The sequence below is a fragment of the Esox lucius genome, chromosome 20 (assembly GCF_011004845.1).
Source record: "Esox lucius isolate fEsoLuc1 chromosome 20, fEsoLuc1.pri, whole genome shotgun sequence".
NCBI lineage: Eukaryota > Metazoa > Chordata > Actinopteri > Esociformes > Esocidae > Esox > Esox lucius.
Genome location: NC_047588.1, coordinates 27,739,527 through 27,760,957, shown reverse-complemented (window position 1 = coordinate 27,760,957; position 21,431 = coordinate 27,739,527). Strand labels below are relative to the sequence as shown.

The following is a 21,431-nucleotide window of genomic DNA, read 5'->3' as shown; positions in this document are numbered from 1 at the left end:
AGGGGTGGCTGTAACAGTGTCAATGCATGGTGATTATCTGAGGGGTGGCTGTAACAGTGTCAATGCATGGTGATTATCTGAGGGGTGGCTGTAACTGTATCTGTGCTGCTTCTCTAGCTGTGCTCAGTGGAGTAGTGCGGTAGATTAATGTATGCTTGTCGCCAGATAACATCGGTAATTGTCTGTAACTTCCTCTCTTGTCTTCCTTACCTGTCTCCCTTCCTGTAATCTTGACTCCTTAGTTCTTTCCACCTTTCTCTGTCCCTGTCTCCCCCTCTCCCTGCCCCCCTTTTCCCCCTGCCCCCACTCTCTCTCTCTACTTTCTCTCCCCCTGCCACCCCCCTCCCCCTGGTCTGCTGAACCAGCACACACCAACCTGTCAGTCAAAGTAACAGAACAGGTGCTCCAGCAAAGACCAGCCCTATCCCCCTGCAAAGAGCACTGACACACACCGACACACACACATACCCCAACACACACACACACACACACATGCACACACACGCATGCTGACACGCACACACATATCATGTGTGTATTATGTGTAAGAGGATGACATAGGTGTTTAGATAGGGATGCTGACTAGCTAATGTGCATTCCCTGATTTATACAGAATATTATTAGATGAAACTCTGCATCAAATTCCACATGGCACTGCATTCACTCAGCAATGCCTTCCTACCACACCGCCAGCCCTCTTTAGCAGCAATATCCAATATCCCAAATCATGATGTGCTTTATTAAGGGGACCTCAGAACTGGTGTCGTGCATCCCTCCTGAGCTGCTAGCCGAGCCAGATCCACGCCACGACATCCACATCCACAATGGGAACCTTTCTGACAAAGGCTCATAAACACACCACCACTTATCGTCACTCAAACCCTCTATCAGTCAATCAGTCAACAGGTGTGCGCTGCCGGGACGAGTGAGGGAGGGGGGAGGGCTGAGCGGGGGGGGGGGTGGGGGGGGGGGGGGGGGGGGAACGAGGGACATGGCAGAGGGGGAGGGGTCGTTCTGACGGTCTGCCACAGTTGGCACCAAGGATCCGGGACGCTTTTAGGTGGGCGAGGGAGGGGCAGGAACAGAGAGGGTCAGAGACACTGAGAGAGGGTTCGGTTAGTTCCACGAGGAAGGAACATCAGAACCTGTGTTCCTGAGTTCACCTCTAGAAACATTTTCCAGGGGAAATAACCAAGGCAGACTGAGAGACACAAAAAGGAAGTACAAGTAAAGGAACATGAAAGAAATCATCATTAAACGCACTTGAAGTTCTCTCCTCTTCTTCCTCTTCCTCACACCTCTCTCCAATTTACTCTTAAACCCACTTCAACGACCCCTGAGGGACCACTCTCTCTGTTTCAGTAAGTATTCTCTTTTATTCTCCCTCGTTCACCCTCTCTCTTTCTCTCTCTCTCTCTCTCTCTCCCCCCCTCTCTCTTTTCCTATTTATCACTCTCTTCCGGCATCTCTGTGCCCTACTGTGCAAAATACCATAAGCCGTTTCAGATATGAGGACTTAATTGTTTGTTATCTACCTTTGATGATAAACCAACTGTATGTATGTGTGTGTGCTTGCTTCTCAATAAACACCACTGCTTTATCGTAAATAATCCAACACGCTCTGTGAATGTGTCCACTGTCAATCTTTTTAGAGTGTCCCGTTGTTTCTGGAACGTATTGCATAACCGGTGTATATGTGTGTTAGGGTGTATATGTGTGTTAGGGTGTATATGTGTGTTAGGGTGTATATGTGTGTTAGGGTGTATATGTGTGTTAGGGTATATATGTGTGTTAGGGTGTATATGTGTGTGCATATGAGTGCATGTGTTGGTGGGTGTAAGTGTTTATATGTATATAAGAGCGTGTGTTGGTGTGTTTATGTGTGTGTGTGTGTGTGTGTGTGAGTGCGTGTGTTGGTGCGTGTGTGGTTGTTAACTGTGTGTCTCTGTAGATATAACCATGTATTTCATGTAGTGTCCCCTTATGTCTGCAGAACTAGGCATCCTGTCATCAGAGCTTGTTCTTCTGTGTAGTTTTATCCTGTGGGATGGGTGTTTTGGCTCTTCATGTGTCCTTTATAACCTCTGTCCCTGATGCACCCACTGTTCTGTGTCTCTCTGTCTGATTGTCTGTCTGTTTGCCTGTCTCCCTGTTTCTGGGTCTCTCCGTCTGATTGTCTGTCTGTCTGCCTGTCTCTCTGTTTCTGGGTCTCTCCGTCTGATTGTCTGTCTGTCTGCCCGTCTGCCTGTCTCCCTGTTTCTGTGTCTCTCTGTCTGATTGTCTGTCTGTCTGTCTGCCTGTCTCTCTGTTTCTGTGTCTCTCCGTCTGATTGTCTGTCTGTCTGTCTGTCTGCCTGTCTCTCTGTTTCTGTGTCTCTCTATCTGTCTGACAGTACCTGTCTCTGTCATTCACATAGCCTGACCCACCCTGTTCCACTCTTCTTCCTCCACCTCCTACTCCATATCATCCACTTTCTTCCTCATTATATATGTCTGTGTGTATGTTTGTGTGTGTGCCAGTTACCTCTCTGCAATGATTGCAGCCTGTCTCCAGAGGATTGGTCTGGTCAAAGATTATTTGTACGAGTGAGTTTGTGTCTTTCTGTCTCTCACACACACACACCTAATGTCCCTCTCTATGTCAGTTTACGGCATCCTGTTCTGTGTCTGGTCAGTGTGTATTGTACTATAGTCTAATCAGTGTGTATTGTACTATAGTTTAATCAGTGTGTATTGTACTATAGTCTGGTCAGTATGTATTGTACTATAGTCTAATCAGTGCGTATTGTACTATAGTTTAATCAGTGTGTATTGTACTATTGTCTAATCAATATATATTGTACTATAGTTTAATCAGTGTGTATTGTACTATAGTCTGGTCAGTATGTATTGTACTATAGTCTAATCAGTGTGTATTGTACTATAGTTTAATCAGTGTGTATTGTACTATAGTTTAATCAATATGTATTGTACTATAGTTTAATCAGTGTGTATTGTACTATAGTTTAATCAGTATATATTGAACTGTAGTCTAATCAGTGTTTATTATACTATAGTCTGGTCAGTATTTATTATACTGTAGTCTGGTCAGTGTTTATTATACTGTAGTCTGGTCATTGTTTATTATACTGTAGTCTGGTCAGTGTGTATTATACTGTAGTCTGGTCAGTGTTTATTATACTGTAGTCTGGTCAGTGTGTATTATACTATAGTCTGGTCAGTGTGTATTATGCTGTAGTCTGATCAGTGTGTATTATACTGTAGTCTGGTCAGTGTTTATTATACTGTAGTCTGGTCAGTGTGTATTATACTGTAGTCTGGTCAGTGTGTATTATACTGTAGTCTGGTCAGTGTTTATTTTACTGTAGTCTGGTCAGTGTGTATTATGCTGTTGTCTGGTCAGTGTGTATTATACTGTAGTCTGGTCAGTGTTTATTATACTGTAGTCTGATCAGTGTGTATTATGCTGTAGTCTGGTCAGTGTTTATTATACTGTAGTCTGGTCAGTGTTTATTATGCTGTAGTCTGGTCAGTGTTTATTATACTGTAGTCTGGTCAGTGTTTATTATACTGTAGTCTGGTCAGTGTGTATTATGCTGTAGTCTGGTCAGTGTTTATTATACTGTTATCTGGTCAGTGTTTATTATACTGTAGTCTGGTCAGTGTGTATTATGCTGTAGTCTGATCAGTGTGTATTATGCTGTAGTCTGGTCAGTGTTTATTATACTGTTATCTGGTCAGTGTTTATTATACTGTTATCTGGTCAGTGTTTATTATACTGTAGTCTGGTCAGTGTGTATTATGCTGTAGTCTGATCAGTGTGTATTATGCTGTAGTCTGATCAGTGTGTATTATGCTGTAGTCTGGTCAGTGTTTATTATACTGTAGTCTGGTCAGTGTGTATTATGCTGTTGTCTGGTCAGTGTGTATTATGCTGTTGTCTGGTCAGTGTGTATTATGCTGTAGTCTGGTCAGTGTGTATTGTACTGTAGTGTGGTCTATTAGTATTTTACAATAGTCTGGTCTTCTCTTCTTTATCCACAGAGAGGGAGGCAGAAACGGAAGAGTCCATTCCTCCTGATTTCCACCCAAGTGGGAGTAAAACCAGGACTCCACTCTTTCTTTCTATTCCTCCTTTAATCCCTTATTCCTCACTCCCCTGTCCATTATGACGTTGCTCGCCTCTGAGAGGTCACTTCTCATCCGGAACAAATTCCGCTCAGGTGAGGCTGGGTCTGGCAGGGTTGGGGAAGAGAATCAGGCCTGGGATCATTATTGATGACCGTTTTGGCAGATAGCAACTCTTAACTTGGTGGCACTGATCATGATGATGATTCATCTAATTAACATATGTAAAGAATATTATATATTTGAATGTATTGGTACAGAGCTCATGTGAGTAAATATACTGAGACTTGACCACATCTCCCAATGGCAGAATCAGTGAAATATTAATCCTGAAACCCAGACCCAAGTCTGACAGTGAGCTGCAGCATGTTAACAACCGCCGTCGTGATGGATGAGTGTCATTTAGCAACACAGCCACATTGTACCTGTCCACGTTTTGAAACCATAACAATAAGAAGTTTTGCTTGTCTACACCAGGGGATGAGTACACATTGAACTCAAACATCCTGCGTGCTTTAAGCAAATTCTAGCACATAACTAATGAAATAAAACAGCACTGGAGGTACTGTAACAAGATTAGAAATGTTTGGATTACTTTAAAGCCGGAAATGTGCACAGCTACTGAATGCTTTTCCATGCTGGAGGTTTTTATGATGTTCTCGGTCGGAGCCATCTGCCATCCTTCGCTGTAGGCGACAGTCCTTTGAACTGGCAGCAGTTGTGCTCCAGGATTGGATTGTGTCCCCTTAAAAATGGCTGTTTCTGTTGTTATCAGTCTGCTGCTGTCATAAACAGGCCTGGTAGAGACAGGAAATGAGGTCATAGAGACATTCCTGCTGTTGTTTTACTTCACCAGCTGCTTAAGAGGCCTGTCTTGGACAGCTGGAGGTTAAAACTTTCCCACTTATCCAGGATTAGATAAGATTAGTTTATTTATTCAAATACCAGGAAGCATCTTTAAGTTTCCAGATTGGATTCATTAGAGCGATGTTTAAATGAGTTCAGTTGGGTAACAAAGTATCAGCCGTTCTGCTGCTTTGAATCTACCTTTGCTTCAAGTAAGGAAGAAATAGTTGTAAGACAATGTTTTCTGACTGACAAATGTAAAAGCCTACGCTCTGAAAAAACCCTCTGAGAATCCCATCCATTATTCTACATCACCACTCATACCTTGAATGAACAAGTATGGAGGCCTATGTGGGTCGACCCATGGTGCCCCATTCCAGTATGGTAGTGAGACGTGACGGTTTGCTGTAGAACCAGGCTATTGGGGAAACAAAGTTCTTCCTTCCAGTGGGGGTTGGCTGACAGAAAAGAGGGAGGATGAATTTACTTAACGTGCATGACAGGGGCGGCAGAGCGTCCTGGAGAGAGAGGGACAGCTGAAAGGGGGATGGGGAGACAGAAATAGACGTACTGAGGATAAATAGTTAGAGTCCCCGCCAAACCCCACTTGCCCTCTCTACATCCCTATCTCTATTTCTCTCAGATCTTAAAACTCAGCAACGAAAGACATTGTGGGAAATGTTCCCTAACCTATCAGCCCTTCCTCAAATCATTGATTAGGGTGTAGGTATTGGGCTGGATATCTGCACAAGCTCTTTGTGACAACTGCTGATGTAAGAAGGGCTTTAGAAAATACACTAGATGGGATACACAGTGGGTTGAAGAAATATTGAAAGCCCTGGCAAATTCTCTCATATTACTGGTTTTGGAATGGTTCATAGGTAGAATACTGACACTCAAAATCAATTATTGTACAGTGACATTAATTTTATGCTGGGAAATATTTGTAAAATATAATACATGTTGAAATACAGTATCTTACAAAAGTCAGTACACCCCTCACATTTTTGTAAATATTTGAGTGTATCTTTTCATGTGACAACACTGAAGAAACGACACTTTGCTACAATGTAAACTAGTGAGTGTACAGCTTGTATAAGTGTACATTTGCTGTCCCCTCAAAATAACTCAACACACAGCCATTAATGTCTAAACCGGTGGCAACAAAAGTGAGTACACCCCTAAGTGAAACTGTCCAAATTGGGCCCACATTGCCATTGTCCCTCCCTGGTGTCATGTGACTCGTTAGTGTTACAAGGTCTCAGGTGTGAATGGGGAGCAGGTGTGTTAAATTTGGTGTCATCGCTCTCACACCCCCTCATACTGGTCACTGGCAGTTTAATATGGCACCTCTTGGCAAAAAACTCTGAGGATCTGAAAAAAAGAATTGTTGCTCTACATAAAGATGGCCTAGGCAATAAGAAGATTACCAAGACCATGAAACTGAGCTGCAGCACAGTGGCCAAGACCATACAACGGTTTAACAGGACAAGTTCCATTCAGAACAGGCTTCGCCATGGTCGACCAAAGAAGTTGAGTGCACATGCTCAGCGTCATATCCAGAGGTTGTCTTTGGGAAATAGACTTATGAGTGTTGCCAGCATTGCTGCAGAGGTTGAAGGGTGGGGGGTCAGCCTGTCAGTGCTCAGACCATATGCCACACACTGACTGTCGTCCCAGAGGGAAGCCTCTTCTAAAATGATGCACAAGAAAGCCTGCAAACAGTTTGCTGAAGACAAGCAGACTAAGGACATGGATTACTGGAACCATGTCCTGTGGTCCGATGAGACCAAGATAAACTTATTTGGTTGAGATGCTGTCTAGCGTGTGTGGCGGTAACCAGGTGAGGAGTACAAAGACAAGTGTGTCTTGCCTACAGTGAAGCATGGTGGTGGGAGTGTAATGGACTGGAGCTGCATGAGTGCTGCCGGCACTGGGGAGCTACAGTTCATTGAGGGAACCATGAATGCCAACATGTACTGTGACATACTGAAGCAGAGCATGATCCCCTCCCTTCGGAAGACTGTGCCGCAGAGCAGTATTCCAACATGATAACGAACCCAAACACACCTCCAAGACGACCACTACCTTCCTAAAGAAGCTGAGGTTAAAGGTGATGGACCGGTCAAGCATGTCTCCAGACCTAAAGGGGCATCCTCAAATGGAAGGTAGAGGAGTGCAAGGTCTCTAACATCCATCAGCTCTGTGATGTCGTCATGGAGGAGTGGAAGGGGACCCCAGGGGAAACCTATGAAGCTTTAGTGAACTCCATGCCCAAGAGGGTTTGGGCAGTGCTGGAAAATAATGGTGGCCACACAAAATATTGACACTGTGCCCAATTTGGAAATTTTCACTTAGGGGTGTACTCACTTTTGTTGCCAGTGGTTTAGACATTAATGGCTGTGTGTTGTGTTATTTTCACGGGACAACAAATTTACACTATTATACAAGCTGTTCACTCACTACTTTTAGCAAAGTGTCATTTCTTCAGTGTTGTCACATGAACAGATATGATCAAATATTTACAAAAATGTGAGGGGTGTACTCACTTTTGTGAGATACTGTATATTTATGTTGCTTGCATAAGTATTAAGCCACTGTTCTGTGGAAGCTTCCAGTTAAAACAGATTAAAAAATTGCCCTAATGAGAACATGTTTACCTTACCATTGGCATCCACTTCTGGAACATTTAAGTGGCTGTCACCTTAATAACCATTAAGATTGCTGGATAAAACCTCACTGTTGAAGGATCAGTGGTCTGGCTGAGAATCAGAAGGAAAACATTTACTGAGCCTTCTACAGAATTTACAGATAAAGTAATTCAAACAGATAGATTAGGACAAGATTACAAAGTAATATCCAATGGTTTGGATATCCCAGTGTGCATGATTGGATTGATAATCCGGAAGTAAAAACAGCATCAAACTACTCAGGAAACTGCCAAGAGAAGGCTATACCCCAAAAATATACCCCAAAACTTTGTGCTCAAACAAGGAGACTTGTGAGAGAAGCCAGGGAGAGGCAAATAATCACTTTGAAGGAGCTACAGTGTTTAGTAACTGGGAGTGGGGTAATAGTGTGCTGATCAATCATATCAGGAGCTTTGCATTAAACTAGCCTTTAATGGAGGGTGGAAGGAAAAAATACATTACTTGAAAAGTACTAAGCATTTTTGCCAAAACTCAAAGCACTCTTTTGGACGTATGGTCGCAAGAACAAAAAGGTGAATGTACTACAGTGGCCCAGTCAAAGCCCTGAACTCAATCCCATTGTGAATATATACTAATATCAGAAAATTGGAGTCCACCAGCATCGTTCACCCAACCTGAAAACCCTAGAAATATCTGTCAAGATGAATGGGCTAAAATCACTCCAACACGGTGCAAAGCAAATACATACATACCAAAAGACTTAAAGCTGTTATTACAGCAAAAGGTGGCTCTACCAAATATTCATGTGTGGGGTTTGAATACATACACAAGCAGCATACTACCGTTTCTCTCACAAATACCTCCCAACATAAAAACCAATGTCACCAAACAATTACATAATTTGAATAAATAAAATGTCAATACACTGTACCATTTGTATTGGAATAATATGAGAGAATTGTTCTGGGATTTGAATACGTTTGCAAGGCACAGTGTGTGTGTGTGTGTGTGTGTGTGTGTGTGTATGAGTGTTATGTAATATACTGTAAATTGTTGAGAGGAACTGTGGATACCAAACTGACTGAAGTGCATAATATGAGGACATTTTAAAGAAACGGAAAGTGGAAAGTGTGCTGGTAAAAGGTGGAAAGTGTGCTGGTAAAAGGTGGAAAGTGTGCTGGTAAAAGGTGGAAAGTGTGCTGGTAAAAGGTGGAAAGTGTGCTGGTAAAAGGTGGAAAATGTGCCGGTGTGTGTGGGTTGTGATGTACTTGCTAAGTCACATGTTACTATACTGTTACAGAACATCTTTATACTATAACATCTATAGTTACCTTGCAGGTTATCCCAGCTATTATGATGCATATATTCAGCACCTCTCTACTGCTTATCTTTCAGTCTTGCAGTTAAGGATTCAGAACCGAAAGCAAAATGAAATTGACTCTGGTGAGTAGAGCTCAAAATAACGCATTTACTGTTTGTCACAATTTGAGGTATTCTCCTTTTTAAATGCTGTTTCATTTGTTATGCTCTCCCTCTATTGTTTTCTTCAGGGTTGAAATCTACATGTCCCACTCACAAAGGAGAGAAAGACCAGAGTAAAGCTCTGGTGAGAAACACTATTTCCAACAACCTGAAGAGATGTGTTGTCTCCCTTCACCTCTTTAACAGGCCACTGACAGAAGCACCTACAGTAGTCTACTGTGAATAGTCGGAGGCAAACACAGACACAGTCATAATGATTAGGGAAATCAGCACTTGAGAAAACCTGCAGAATTCTTTATTATAGTCAATAATGCTAAGGGCAAACTGTCAATTTCAGTTAAATTTGCATAAAACATTATTATAATTTTGGCCAGGCCATTTGTCAATGTATTATTCAGTTGACTGTATTCAATTAAAATGGAACTGACCAAAACATTTTCTATCTCTCAATGTAGCGTCTGACTGACGATGGTTCGATTCAGAAGTCGCCCCCTTGTGGTCTGAATGCTGAAACTGCAAAAGGTGAGAATGCCTTGTATGTCTGACAACTAACTTAGTCTCCCAACCAAGTATGGCACTATCATCTACTAATTACACTATCATCTACTAATTACACTATCATCTACTCACGACACTATCATCTACTCACGACACTATCATCTACTCACGACACTATCATCTACTCATGACACTATCATCTACTCATGACACTATCATCTACTCACGACATTATCATCTACTAATTACACTATCATCTACTCACGACATTATCATCTACTCATTACACTATCATCTACTCATGACACTATCATCTACTCACGACACTATCATCTACTCACGATACTATCATCTACTCACGACACTATCATCTACTCACGACATTATCATCTACTCATTACACTATCATCTACTCACGACACTATCATCTACTCACGACACTATCATCTACTCACGACACTATCATCTACTCATGACACTATCATCTACTCACGACATTATCATCTACTCATGACATTATCATCTACTCATGACACTATCATCTACTCATGACACTATCATCTACTCACGACACTATCATCTACTCATGACATTATCATCTACTCATGACATTATCATCTACTCACGACACTATCATCTACTCACGACACTATCATCTACTCACGACACTATCATCTACTCACGACATTATCATCTACTCATTACACTATCATCTACTCATGACATTATCATCTACTCATGACACTATCATCTACTAATTACACTATCATCTACTCATGACACTATCATCTACTCATGACACTATCATCTACTCACGACATTATCATCTACTCATTACACTATCATCTACTCATTACACTATCATCTACTCATGACGTTATCATCTACTCATGACACTATCATCTACTAATTACACTATCATCTACTCATGACACTATCATCTACTCACGACACTATCATCTACTCATGACACTATCATCTACTCATGACACTATCATCTACTAATTACACTATCATCTACTCACGACACTATCATCTACTCACGACATTATCATCTACTCATGACACTATAATCTAGTGACCAGACTACAGTCTCTCTACCCCATCACACTCTCACTTCCTCTTGTTGTCTCTCCCCTTTATTACTCTCCCACTACTCTCTTTGTCAAATTCCATTTTTATTTTTCCTACTCTAATTTCTCCCACTCATATCTGCAGTCCTGCTGTACCTATAAACAGGAAATCAAGGCTCAGAGTCTTATGATGGGATTGGTATTCCATTAGCTGTCAATTACACGTAAATATGAGTCTTGTTGCTCTCCATTACAAGGCAGCCTTCAATGGATTAAACCTGTCAGCCAATCAATAATGGACAGAACACAAAAGCCGATCAAAGCAGTTGTTTTCTCCCTCAATTACATCCCTCCTCCGTTTCTTCTCTGTACTTCTCCACATCTTTCTTCTCTCTATCATCTCTGTCTCTGTTTCTCTGTAATCTTATGCCCCGGTCCATTATGATTTAAACACCACTGTTATTGATGCATTCCCGGTTGTTGTTGTTGTTGTTGTTGTTTTTCTGTGTCTCTAGTGATAGACGGTTCCTTTAAGGCAGAGGTTTCTGCTGTTTTTAAGCTTTGGGTATCCCTGCTTTTTGAGTGTTTACAGTAGCACAGTTATGCACGCTCAAACACACATCTGTTCTCAACTCCTGGTGTTTATTTCTAACAGACAGGAGTGTGTGTGTGGCCGTTAGGCCAAAAAAGGCTCGGGTGGCTGACAACACTTGTGTGAATATCCAGCGTCGACCAGGACCCCTGGAGCAACCGCACACACACATACTACCTCCGGAGAACCGTGAGTCAACACACTTTGGAACTTTTACCCTAAACCTAACCCTTAGCCAAAAAAAAAGCCTTTATTCTTATGAAGACCAGCGAAATCCCCAAATGGGACACATGACAGAACTTGAAACATTTTCAAACAGGACAGAAGCTGTTATTGAAAACACCCTCTGTCTTCCCCTCTTCCCTAAGGCCCAGTCTCCCACTCTCTCTCATCAGATATCTTTGAAGATGATGTCTCTTCTTGCCCCTCCTCCTTGTCTCCTGAGCAACTCGGGGTCGTCCAATCACCCGCCCTCTCTTTGTCGCCGGGGCTGTCAAGCGACCAATCACTGAGTGACTTGTCGCCTGGCCCCTCGCCCCCAACCCAGAGTCCCTCCCATACTCAGGTGAAATTCCCTTCCTTAAATCCAAACCTCAACCTTAAGCAAAGAAAGCATGGCTCTGAATTTAGACCTGATAGTCATGTTTGAATGAAAGCATCTGCTATAATGTCCTGCTTTCCCACAGCCTGGATTGGCGATGCTCCCGGCAATCAAGGGCATCAACCAGGCAATGAGCATGACTGTGGGCGACTCCAACTCCATGGGAATGGCCGGGAGACCAAAAGGGGTGTATTTGACCTCCCAGGCCACACCCCTTCTGCCAAAGGTACTGAACAGGGTTATTCAGAAATACACCACACATCCAGAATAATGCCCTTCTTAAAAACACGACACACATTAAGAATGTCCTATAGAATTTACATAAGATTTGCTGTTTGATGTGTTTATTTCATCAGTGCCTATTCAGTCTTACGTATCGCGTATGTATCATAGATTTTTCAAGTGCTGCGTACATAAAGAAACCCGGCTTGGACAGTGAAGACTTGATACAGAGATAGATTCCGTTTATGGATCAACAGGGGCTATTTCTATTCTTGACTACAAGTATTCGCTCATTACAAATGAATTACTGTCAACAGTAACTGCAAAGGGAACCATGCCTTGTGGACTAACACGCACATACGCATTAGATGCACAGATCTGTTAAATGTCACAACTGACAGAACATACTGCTTTCAATATACTGTAAGTCATTTCACCATAACTTGTATCTGTATTTATAATGGTCGTCCTTTTACTCTGTCTTCCTTTTACCCTTTCCTTTCTTCCTTTACTCTGTCACTCTCAGACAGCCCGGCCTCCCACGCCTCCCGACACCTCTTTGTTTCTCCTAAACTCCCTGACCCCCTCTCGTCCTCCTCGCCCGCGGAAACCACGGGATTCCAAGCCCAAGATGAGGAAACTAAAATACCACCAGTACATTCCCCCCGACCAGAGAAGCACGACTGGGAGTGCTGGTAATGTTCTGTACTCATCATCTTCAAAGTGTATTCCACATTTCATCACGCAGCCCCCATGACAAATGTTGACACAAATTGTGACTCTGTTGTCAAAGTGAAGACACTACATGTTACATATTATCATTATTATATCTGTTCTCAGGGGGAGTGGCCAGTCAGAGGAGCCCCGCCCCAGCCCAGCCCATAGACCCTGCCTACTCCCACCTCCTGCAGCAACAGCAGGTGTTCCTCCAGCTGCAGATCCTCCAGAACCAACAAGACCAGGACCAGCAGCAACAACAGCAGGACCAGCAGCAAAATCATCCGCAGCTTACTGTCGCACCCAGGTAGGTCCCATTACACACCTTACTGTCACACCCAGGTAGGTCCCATGTCGCACCCAGGTAGGTCCCATTACATACCTCACTGTCACACCTAGGTAGGTCCTATTACACACCTCACTGTCACACCCAGGTAGATATCTCATTACACACCTTACTGTCACACCCAGGTAGGTCCCATTACACACCTTACTGTCACACCCAGGTAGGTCCCATTACACACCTTACTGTCACACCCAGGTAGGTCCCATTACACACCTTACTGTCACACCCAGGTAGGTCCCATTACACACCTTACTGTCACACCCAGGTAGGTCCCATTACACACCTTACTGTCACACCCAGATAAAGCCACTCGAAAATGGTTGACCTTCCCCATGCAAATCCTGCCGTGCCAGGACGTGACAGCAGAATGTATTCTAACTTAAAGATTTCATTGTGCCTCAAAATTTGAGCCCATATTATGGGGTTGTTTTTACTTATCTATATAAAAATAGGAATATTGTGACACAAGAGAAAGCTGAGCTCCCCTAAGACGACCTCCCCCCCAGACTATCCATCGCAGATGTGTCTCTGCACTGAGCAGGGTGAACGCCCACAAGGCTGCTGGTCCTGATGGCGTCCCCAGGTGTGTGTTAAAAGCGTGTGCTGGACAGCTGGCTGAGGTCTTCACTGATATTTTCAACCTGTCACTGGCCCTGGCGGTTGTCCCAACGTGCTTCAAGACCCCAACCATTGTGCCAGTGCTGAAGCAGCCAACTGCATATATCTCCACGCCATCTCCACAGCTTTACACTCTGCCCTGACCCGCCTGGACAAAACCAACACGTGAGAATGCTGTTCATAGACTTTAGCTCGGCATTCAACACAGTCATCCCCTCTGGGCTGGTCAACAAACTCCATGACCTGGGGATCAGCGCTTCTCTCTGCAACTGGACTTTAGACTTCTTAACTAACAGACCCCAGTCTGTCAGGTTAGACAACTTCACCTCATCCACCCTGATCCTGAACACTGGTGTTCCACAAGGCTGCGTGCTGAGCCCCCCTCTTGTACTCCCTCTTCACTTACAATTCAGTTCCTTTCCAACACCATCGTCAAGTTCACAGAGGACACTGTGGTGGTAGGCGTGATCAGTGACATTGACGAGTCAGCCTACAGGGAGGAGGACAAGTGCCTGGCGGCATTGTGCGCTGACAACAACCTGGCCCTCAGTCATGCCCCAGCTCTCATCGATGGCACTGAGGTGTAGCATGTGCCGAGCCTCAAATTCCTCGGCGTCCACATCTCAGAGGACCTCTCCTGGAGGCTCTCAACACCTCAACCCTGGTCCAAAAGGCGCGGCAGTGCCTGTTCTTTTTGAGGAAGCTGAAGAAGGCAAGTCTGTCCTCCAAGATCCTTGTGAACTTTTACCGCTGTACAATCGAGATCCTTCTGACTAACTGTGCCCAGGGGTGTACTCACTTTTGTTACCAGCGGGTTAGACATTAATGGCTGTGTGTTGTGTTATTTTGAGGGGACATCAAATTTACACTGTTATACAAGCTGTACACTCACTACTTTACATTGTAGCAAAGTTTCATTTCTTCAGTGTTGTGACATGAACAGATGTGATCAAATATTTTAAAAAACGTGAAGGGTGTACTCACTTTTGCGAGATACTGTTCAAGTTCTGCATGGGCTTGTGACTCTTCTTCTGTTTCCATGTCCTGTTCTTTGTCATCCTTTTCCACTATACGATGCAATATATTTTTCACTGACACGGTGCCGTTGTTGAGAACAAACTGTGTCCCTTTAAATCGTCTCTATACTAAAACAGGATTGCCATACAGTGGGGAGAACAAGTATTTGATACACTGCCGATTTTGCAGGTTTTCCCACTTATAAAGCATGTAGATGTCTGTAATTGTTATCATAGGTACTCTTCAACTGTGAGTGACAGAATCTAAAAAGAAAATCCAGAAAATCACATTGTATGATTTTTAAGTAATTAATTAGCATTCTTTTGCAAGAAATAAGTAAAGCAGAACTTAATATTTGGTGCAATTACAGAGATCATACGTTTCCTGTAGTTCTTGACCAGGTTTGCACACACTGCAGCAGGGATTTTGGCCCACTACTCCATACAGACCTTCTCCAGATCCTTCAGGTTTCGGGGCTGTCGCTGGGCAATACAGACTTTCAGCTCCCTCCAAAGATTTTCTATTGGGTTCAGGTCTGGAGACTGGCTAGGCCACTCCAGGACCTTGAGATGCTTCTTACGGAGCCACTCCTTAGTTGCCCTGGCTGTGTGTTTTGGGTTGTTGTCATGCTGGAAGACCCAGCCACGACCCATGCTCTTACTGAGGGAAGGAGGTTGTTGGCCAAAATCTCACAAAAACATGGCCCCATCCATCCTCCCCTCAATACGGTGCAGTCCTCCTGTCCCCTTTGCAGAAAAGCATCCCCAAAGAATGATGTTTCCACCTCCATGCTTCACGGTTAGGATGGTGTTCTTGGGGTTGTATTCATCCTTCTTCTTCCTCCTAACACGGCGAGTGCGCTGCAGGATTTTAAGCCGTGTAGTTCTGGGCTGATCCCTCACCTTCCTCATGATCATTGATGCCCCACTAGGTGAGATCTTGCATGGAGCCCCAGACCGAGGGAGATTGACAGTCATATTGAACTTCTTCCATTTTCTAATAATTGCGCCAACAGTTGTTGCTTTCTCACCAAGCTGCTTGCCTATTGTACTGTAGCCCATCCCAGCCTTGTGCAGGTCTACAATTTTATCCCTGATGTCCTTACACAGCTCTCTGGTCTTGGCCATTGTGGAGAGGTTGGAGTCTGTTTGATTGAGTGTGTGGACAGGTGTCTTTTATACAGGTAACGAGTTCAAACAGGTGCAGTTAATACAGGTAATGAGTGGAGAACAGGAGGGCTTCTTAAAGAAAAACTAACAGGTCTGTGAGAACCGGAATTGTTACTGGTTGGTGGTGATAAAATACTTTTGTCATGCAATAAAATGCAAATTAATTATTTAAAAAATCATACAATATGATTTTCTGGATTTTTGTTTTAGATTCCGTCACTCACAGTTGAAGAGTACCTATGATAAAAATTACAGACCTCTACATGCTTTGTAAGTAGGAAAACCTGCAAAATCGGCAGTGAATCAAATACTTGTGGGCATACTGATAGTCTAACCATCTACATGGACTGTTCTCTATATTCATATTGACAGTCAAAATATTTACATGGACTGTTCTCTACATTCATATTGACAGTCAAAATATTTACATGGACTGTTCTCTACATTCATATTGACAGTCAAAATATTTACATGGACTGTTCTCTACATTCATATTGACAGTCAAAATATTTACATGGACTGTTCTCTACATTCATATTGACAGTCAAAATATTTACATGGACTGTTCTCTACATTCATATTGACAGTCAAAATATTTACATGGACTGTTCTCTACATTCATATTGACAGTCAAAATATTTACATGGACTGTTCTCTACATTCATATTGACAGTCAAAATATTTACATGGACTGTTCTCTACATTCATATTGACAGTCAAAATATTTACATGGACTGTTCTCTACATTCATATTGACAGTCAAAATATTTACATGGACTGTTCTCTACATTCATATTGACAGTCAAAATATTTACATGGACTGTTCTCTACATTCATATTGACAGTCAAAATATTTACATGGACTGTTCTCTACATTCGGTAGCAGCAACTACTCCAACACGTTTCATTCCACTCACTGTTTTCCCCCAACGTAACATCTCCCTTTGACTCTGAAAGTCCACTGAATATTTAAAAACAATCCACAGCGAACAGAGTCATTTTTTGAGTAGGGAACTTAATTCATGACTGGGGTCCTTCCATAACTCTGCGAAGAGCATAGTGATAGTAAGAGGTATTTAAAATGTTTAAAGAATATCCTATCAAAATGTATGCATGTGCTTTGTATGAACATTATGTATTTCAATGTGAAACATCTTTCCAGATGACACACTGATGTCTGATCTTGTTTGTTGTACTCAGTCAATGTCAGATGTTCATACAGTGTTCATTTGGATTTGTTTTATGAAAGTGGAGACACCAACCAAGTCGTGAGGTTCTCTGGAGACACAATCCAGAACTCTCAGCCTGTTCTCATGGCAACAAACCACACCCCGAAGGACATAAGTCCCTCACACAAGTCTGAGCTCCTCCCACCTAACCTGGTTGACCTCACGGTAAGATAAGCAGAACAGTAACTTGAAATGTTAAACGTTTACACCATTTCTCACTTTTAGTTATCTCCTTTTCCTTCTTTTGCACTTCCAGGCCCCTTTTCATTCTCTGACCTCTTTCTCTCTTCCCTGTCTGTTTGCCGTCTCCAACCCCCTTTTCCCTCACGCTTCCTGCTCCCACTCTCTCAGGTGTCTGAATTGCGACAGCAGCTGCGTAAGAGAGGTCTCCCCGTCTCGGGCACCAAGCCTGCCCTCCTTCAGCGCCTCCGTCCCTTCCAGCTGCCGCGTTCCTGCTTGGCCCCCACGCCCCTCTGCCAGCCAGGTACCAGCTTGGAGCCCCTCCCCCCCAGCCCACTGCTCACCCCCAACCACAACCCCAACTCCAGCCCCTGCTCTGGGCCTGACCCTCCTACCAACCCTAACCACCAGGTGTACATACAGTCCACAGGGATTCTGAGTGGGGTTCAAAATGAAATTCTTAACGGCATTCTTAATGGTGGTCCTAATGGAACACTCAAAGGAATGGCGGTCAGTGTGGTGGGCGAGCAGCCTGCCTTCCTGGCCCCTGCATTAGCTCGGTCGACAAGCCCAAGCCCTGGCCTCTCCCCCTGCTCCTTCTCGCCCCTGTCAACTGGCACCCCCTGGCGGTCAGAACAGGAGCTGCAGGAGATGAGCTTGGAGCTAGAGATGAGGGAGAGGATAAGGAGCAGGCCCAAGGACAGGGTATCTCCTCCTCTCTCCAAGTCGTGTGGAGTTTCCCTCCATCCCTTCCTGCAACAGGATCCAGGATGTCCCAGAGGGAAATCAGAGACGAACGGACAGACAGAGATCCTGTTCACACAGGTGACTAAGCCACTGCAACCCAACAACCCATACACATGTACCAACCGTGTCATCCAAAGCAAAGAACTGCCAAAGAGCCCCGCAGCTCTGTGACTTTATTATTCACACCATTATTAAGTGAATACATTACAGTATACAGTATCTCACAAAAGTGAGTACACCCCCCACATTATTTCTTGTGACAACAATGAAGAAATGACACTTTGCTACAATGTAAACTAGTGAGTGTACAGCTTGTATAAGTGTACATTTGCTGTCCCCTCAAAATAATTCAACACACAGCCATTAATGTCTAAACCGATGGCAACAAAAGTGAGTACTCCCATAAGTGAAAATGTCCAAATTGGGCCCAATTAGCAATTGTCCCTCCCCGGTGTTATGTGACTCATTAGTGTTAACCGTTTGACGTGTACGATCACACCAGTGTGATCAGGCTAGAGTGGTCCCTGAAGCGTACGATCACACCGGTGTGATTAGAACGTCTTGTTTAGAACGCACTATTAGCATGCCTAGGTGCAAGTCAGACCGCGCTGTTCATTACTCACATTTAGCTCAAACATTGTTTATAACTTTATTTCCTGATTGTAATTGTTTCAAGAACACACTATGATATTAACCGGGTGGAAAGCATTCAAATCGGGACAAGAAGTGTTACTTATGTATCAATAGACAGCCAACACTAATACACAAAAACGAATTATATTAGCGGCTACTATAGAGCATCTTAATATTTCCTGTAAGAGCTGACAACCGATCAAAACCGTTGTAAAAACCTTCAAGAAGTTACATTACCCGTTGTATGCTTTTTATATAGTTTATTCATTTTCACTGCACTGAATTACTGGTCACGCTTTGTTAGCTAGCGGTTAGCTGACGTTTGCTAGCGATTAGCTGACGTTTGCTAGAGATTAGCTGACGTTTTCTAGCTAGCTACAGTTATATATCAACCAACTTTTCCGGCTTTTATAATTTGTGTCAACGAGAGATTCTTGCAATGCAATGTATGTAGTGTTCCTTACCTGGCAAGGTGACTATTCAAATGCTGGAGTGAGTTCAAATGCTGTATTGAGTACTGAAGTCACGCGCAAAAAAACTCACGCTGGGGGTCGGTAAGGAATATTTGAAATTCCTGCATGAAAAAGTTAAAAGGCCTCGGGTGTGAATGGGGAGCAGGTGTGTTAAATTTGGTGTCATCGCTCTCACACTTCCTCATACTGGTCAATGGATGTTCAAAATGGCACCTCATGGCCAAGAAGTCTCTGAGGATCTGAAAAAAATTGTCATGGTCTGGAGCTGCATGAGTGCTGTCGGCACTGGGGAGCTACAGTTCATTGAGGGAACCATGAATGCCAACATGTACTTTGACATACTGAAGCAGAGCATGATCCCCTCCCTTCAGAGACTGGGCCAAGAATATTGACACTTTGGGTCCAATTTGGACATTTTCACTTAGGGGTGTACTCACTTTTGTTGCCAGTGGTTTAGACATTAAATGTTGTGTGTTGTGTTATTTTGAAGGGACAGCAAATTTACACTGTTATACAAGCTGTACACTCATTACTTCACATTTTAGCAAAGTGTCATTTCTTCAGTGTCACATGAACAGATATGATCAAATATTTACAAAAATGTGAGTGGTGTACTCAGTTTTGTGAGATACTGTAATTTCATAGATACAGTTCAATCTACTACAATCTCCATTAAGGTATTCTGCTGTCAGCCGTGTGACGTGATTGGCCAGGACTTTGAACTGCCAATGCAGATCACAGCCAGTCCCGAACAAGCCCCGCCCAGTGTCCGCAGTCTGGAAGAGGAGCTGCAAGACGCCATTAACAAAGTACAGGTCAGTACAGGTCACAAGTGATTTACAGAATACTGGTCAGTACAGGTCACAAGTGATTTATAGAGTACAGGTCTGTACAGGTCACAAGTGATTTACAGAGTACAGGTCAGTACAGGTCACAAGTGATTTACAGAATACAGTTCACATTGAGCACTGAAATGTATATAACCATTTGTCCTTCTTTCCTCAGATGGACCCCAGTCAATCCATAGATGACATTCTTGATGAATCAATAATCTGTATGGGTGAGTGGAGAGCTCTCTGGCCTCTTAAAAATGACACTTTATAATTTCCAACTCACCATGGCTGGTTATGGATAACTACATGCTTTTGTTTTGGCCAGCAGTAAATAAAACTAAACTCTAATATATTGATGATTTGTCTTGCGATGTTATGTTCCTCCCTTCTAGATACTCGCTCCCTGTCTGTCACAGAGCTACAGTCCCCAGGCCTCCCAGGCCCTTCCCCTCCTCCTCAAACAGACCAATCCCAAACCTCCTGTTGTCATTCAAATAATGACAACTTCCTGTCCTCTCCTCTTTGCTCTTCCCTCCTGCTGGAGCTCCCACCGTCGCCTTCCATAATGGTTCCCCGTCAGCTGGCCCCACCCCCACCTCCCCCTCCCTCCATCTGTACATCCCCCCCGCCCCCCACTGTGACTGCACGGAAGAGGCGAGCCCCGGCAAAATTTGACCCTGCTGATTGGTTGGAGGCGTTGACCTCTGGACTCCACCCTCTCAGTCCTCCATCTGCCCCATTTGTTGAGAACGACTTTGGCCTCGATTCGGACCTGAACGTCTTCCGAGAGTTGGACCTCATGGTGGAGCAGTGGTGAAGGTTTCTGTGTGAGGGTGTGTATATGTTTGTGGGAACAGATCTGTAAATCCCCTCTGTTCACTTCAGTAAGTGAACAGTCTGTTTGAGAGAGGCGGCTGTGGGTCTGCACTCCACGCAATGTCGAGAGACTGACAACACGGCAGTGGAACTGATGAATACAGACGGAACGTCACCGGTGGTACAGTTAACTGGAAGAGAGAAACCCATACAACACACCCAAACACAATCCCTTGGGTCCTGTTAAATCACAAACAGGTAAAAAAAAAAAAAAACTACGACAAACAGAGCATATTTGCAGTCAGGCCACTTACGACACATTGCTTACAGTTAGACACAGAAACCTAGTTGCATATTAACCCTGACATATACACTAGCTTTTTACTGTGCAGGAACTACTGCGTTGTTTCTGACTGAGTACCTCAGAGGGTGGGCGCTGAGTTAGCTGGAGCAGACCTCTGGTGTTCCCCAGTCACAGTCATGGTGTCCTAGTCATTCGGAAAGGCCAATAATTAAAGCTGGACCGGGTGACCGACAGGGCACACAGCTTGTCCGAGTCTC

General features: G+C 43.7%; 1 protein-coding gene across 2 annotated transcripts; it reads left to right on the top strand.

Annotated features, from left to right (window-relative positions):
- The first annotated feature begins 1,072 nt into the window (after positions 1-1,072).
- Positions 1,073-21,205, top strand: si:dkeyp-69b9.3 (myocardin). 2 transcript variants are annotated; one of them, XM_029115407.2, is made up of 15 exons: positions 1,073-1,361; positions 4,044-4,222; positions 9,020-9,067; positions 9,175-9,230; positions 9,562-9,628; positions 11,333-11,458; positions 11,665-11,834; positions 11,956-12,096; positions 12,619-12,787; positions 12,933-13,116; positions 17,209-17,353; positions 17,540-18,193; positions 19,899-20,036; positions 20,227-20,281; positions 20,447-21,205. In XM_029115407.2, the coding sequence occupies exons 2-15, from the start codon at positions 4,168-4,170 to the stop codon at positions 20,869-20,871; spliced, it is 2,433 nt and encodes an 810-aa protein (XP_028971240.1). In that variant the 5' UTR covers positions 1,073-1,361; positions 4,044-4,167; the 3' UTR covers positions 20,872-21,205. The 2 variants fall into 2 exon arrangements, with proteins under 2 accessions (XP_028971240.1, XP_010883195.2); XM_010884893.4 differs by having other exon boundaries at positions 11,638-11,834.
- The last annotated feature ends 226 nt before the right edge of the window (positions 21,206-21,431 follow it).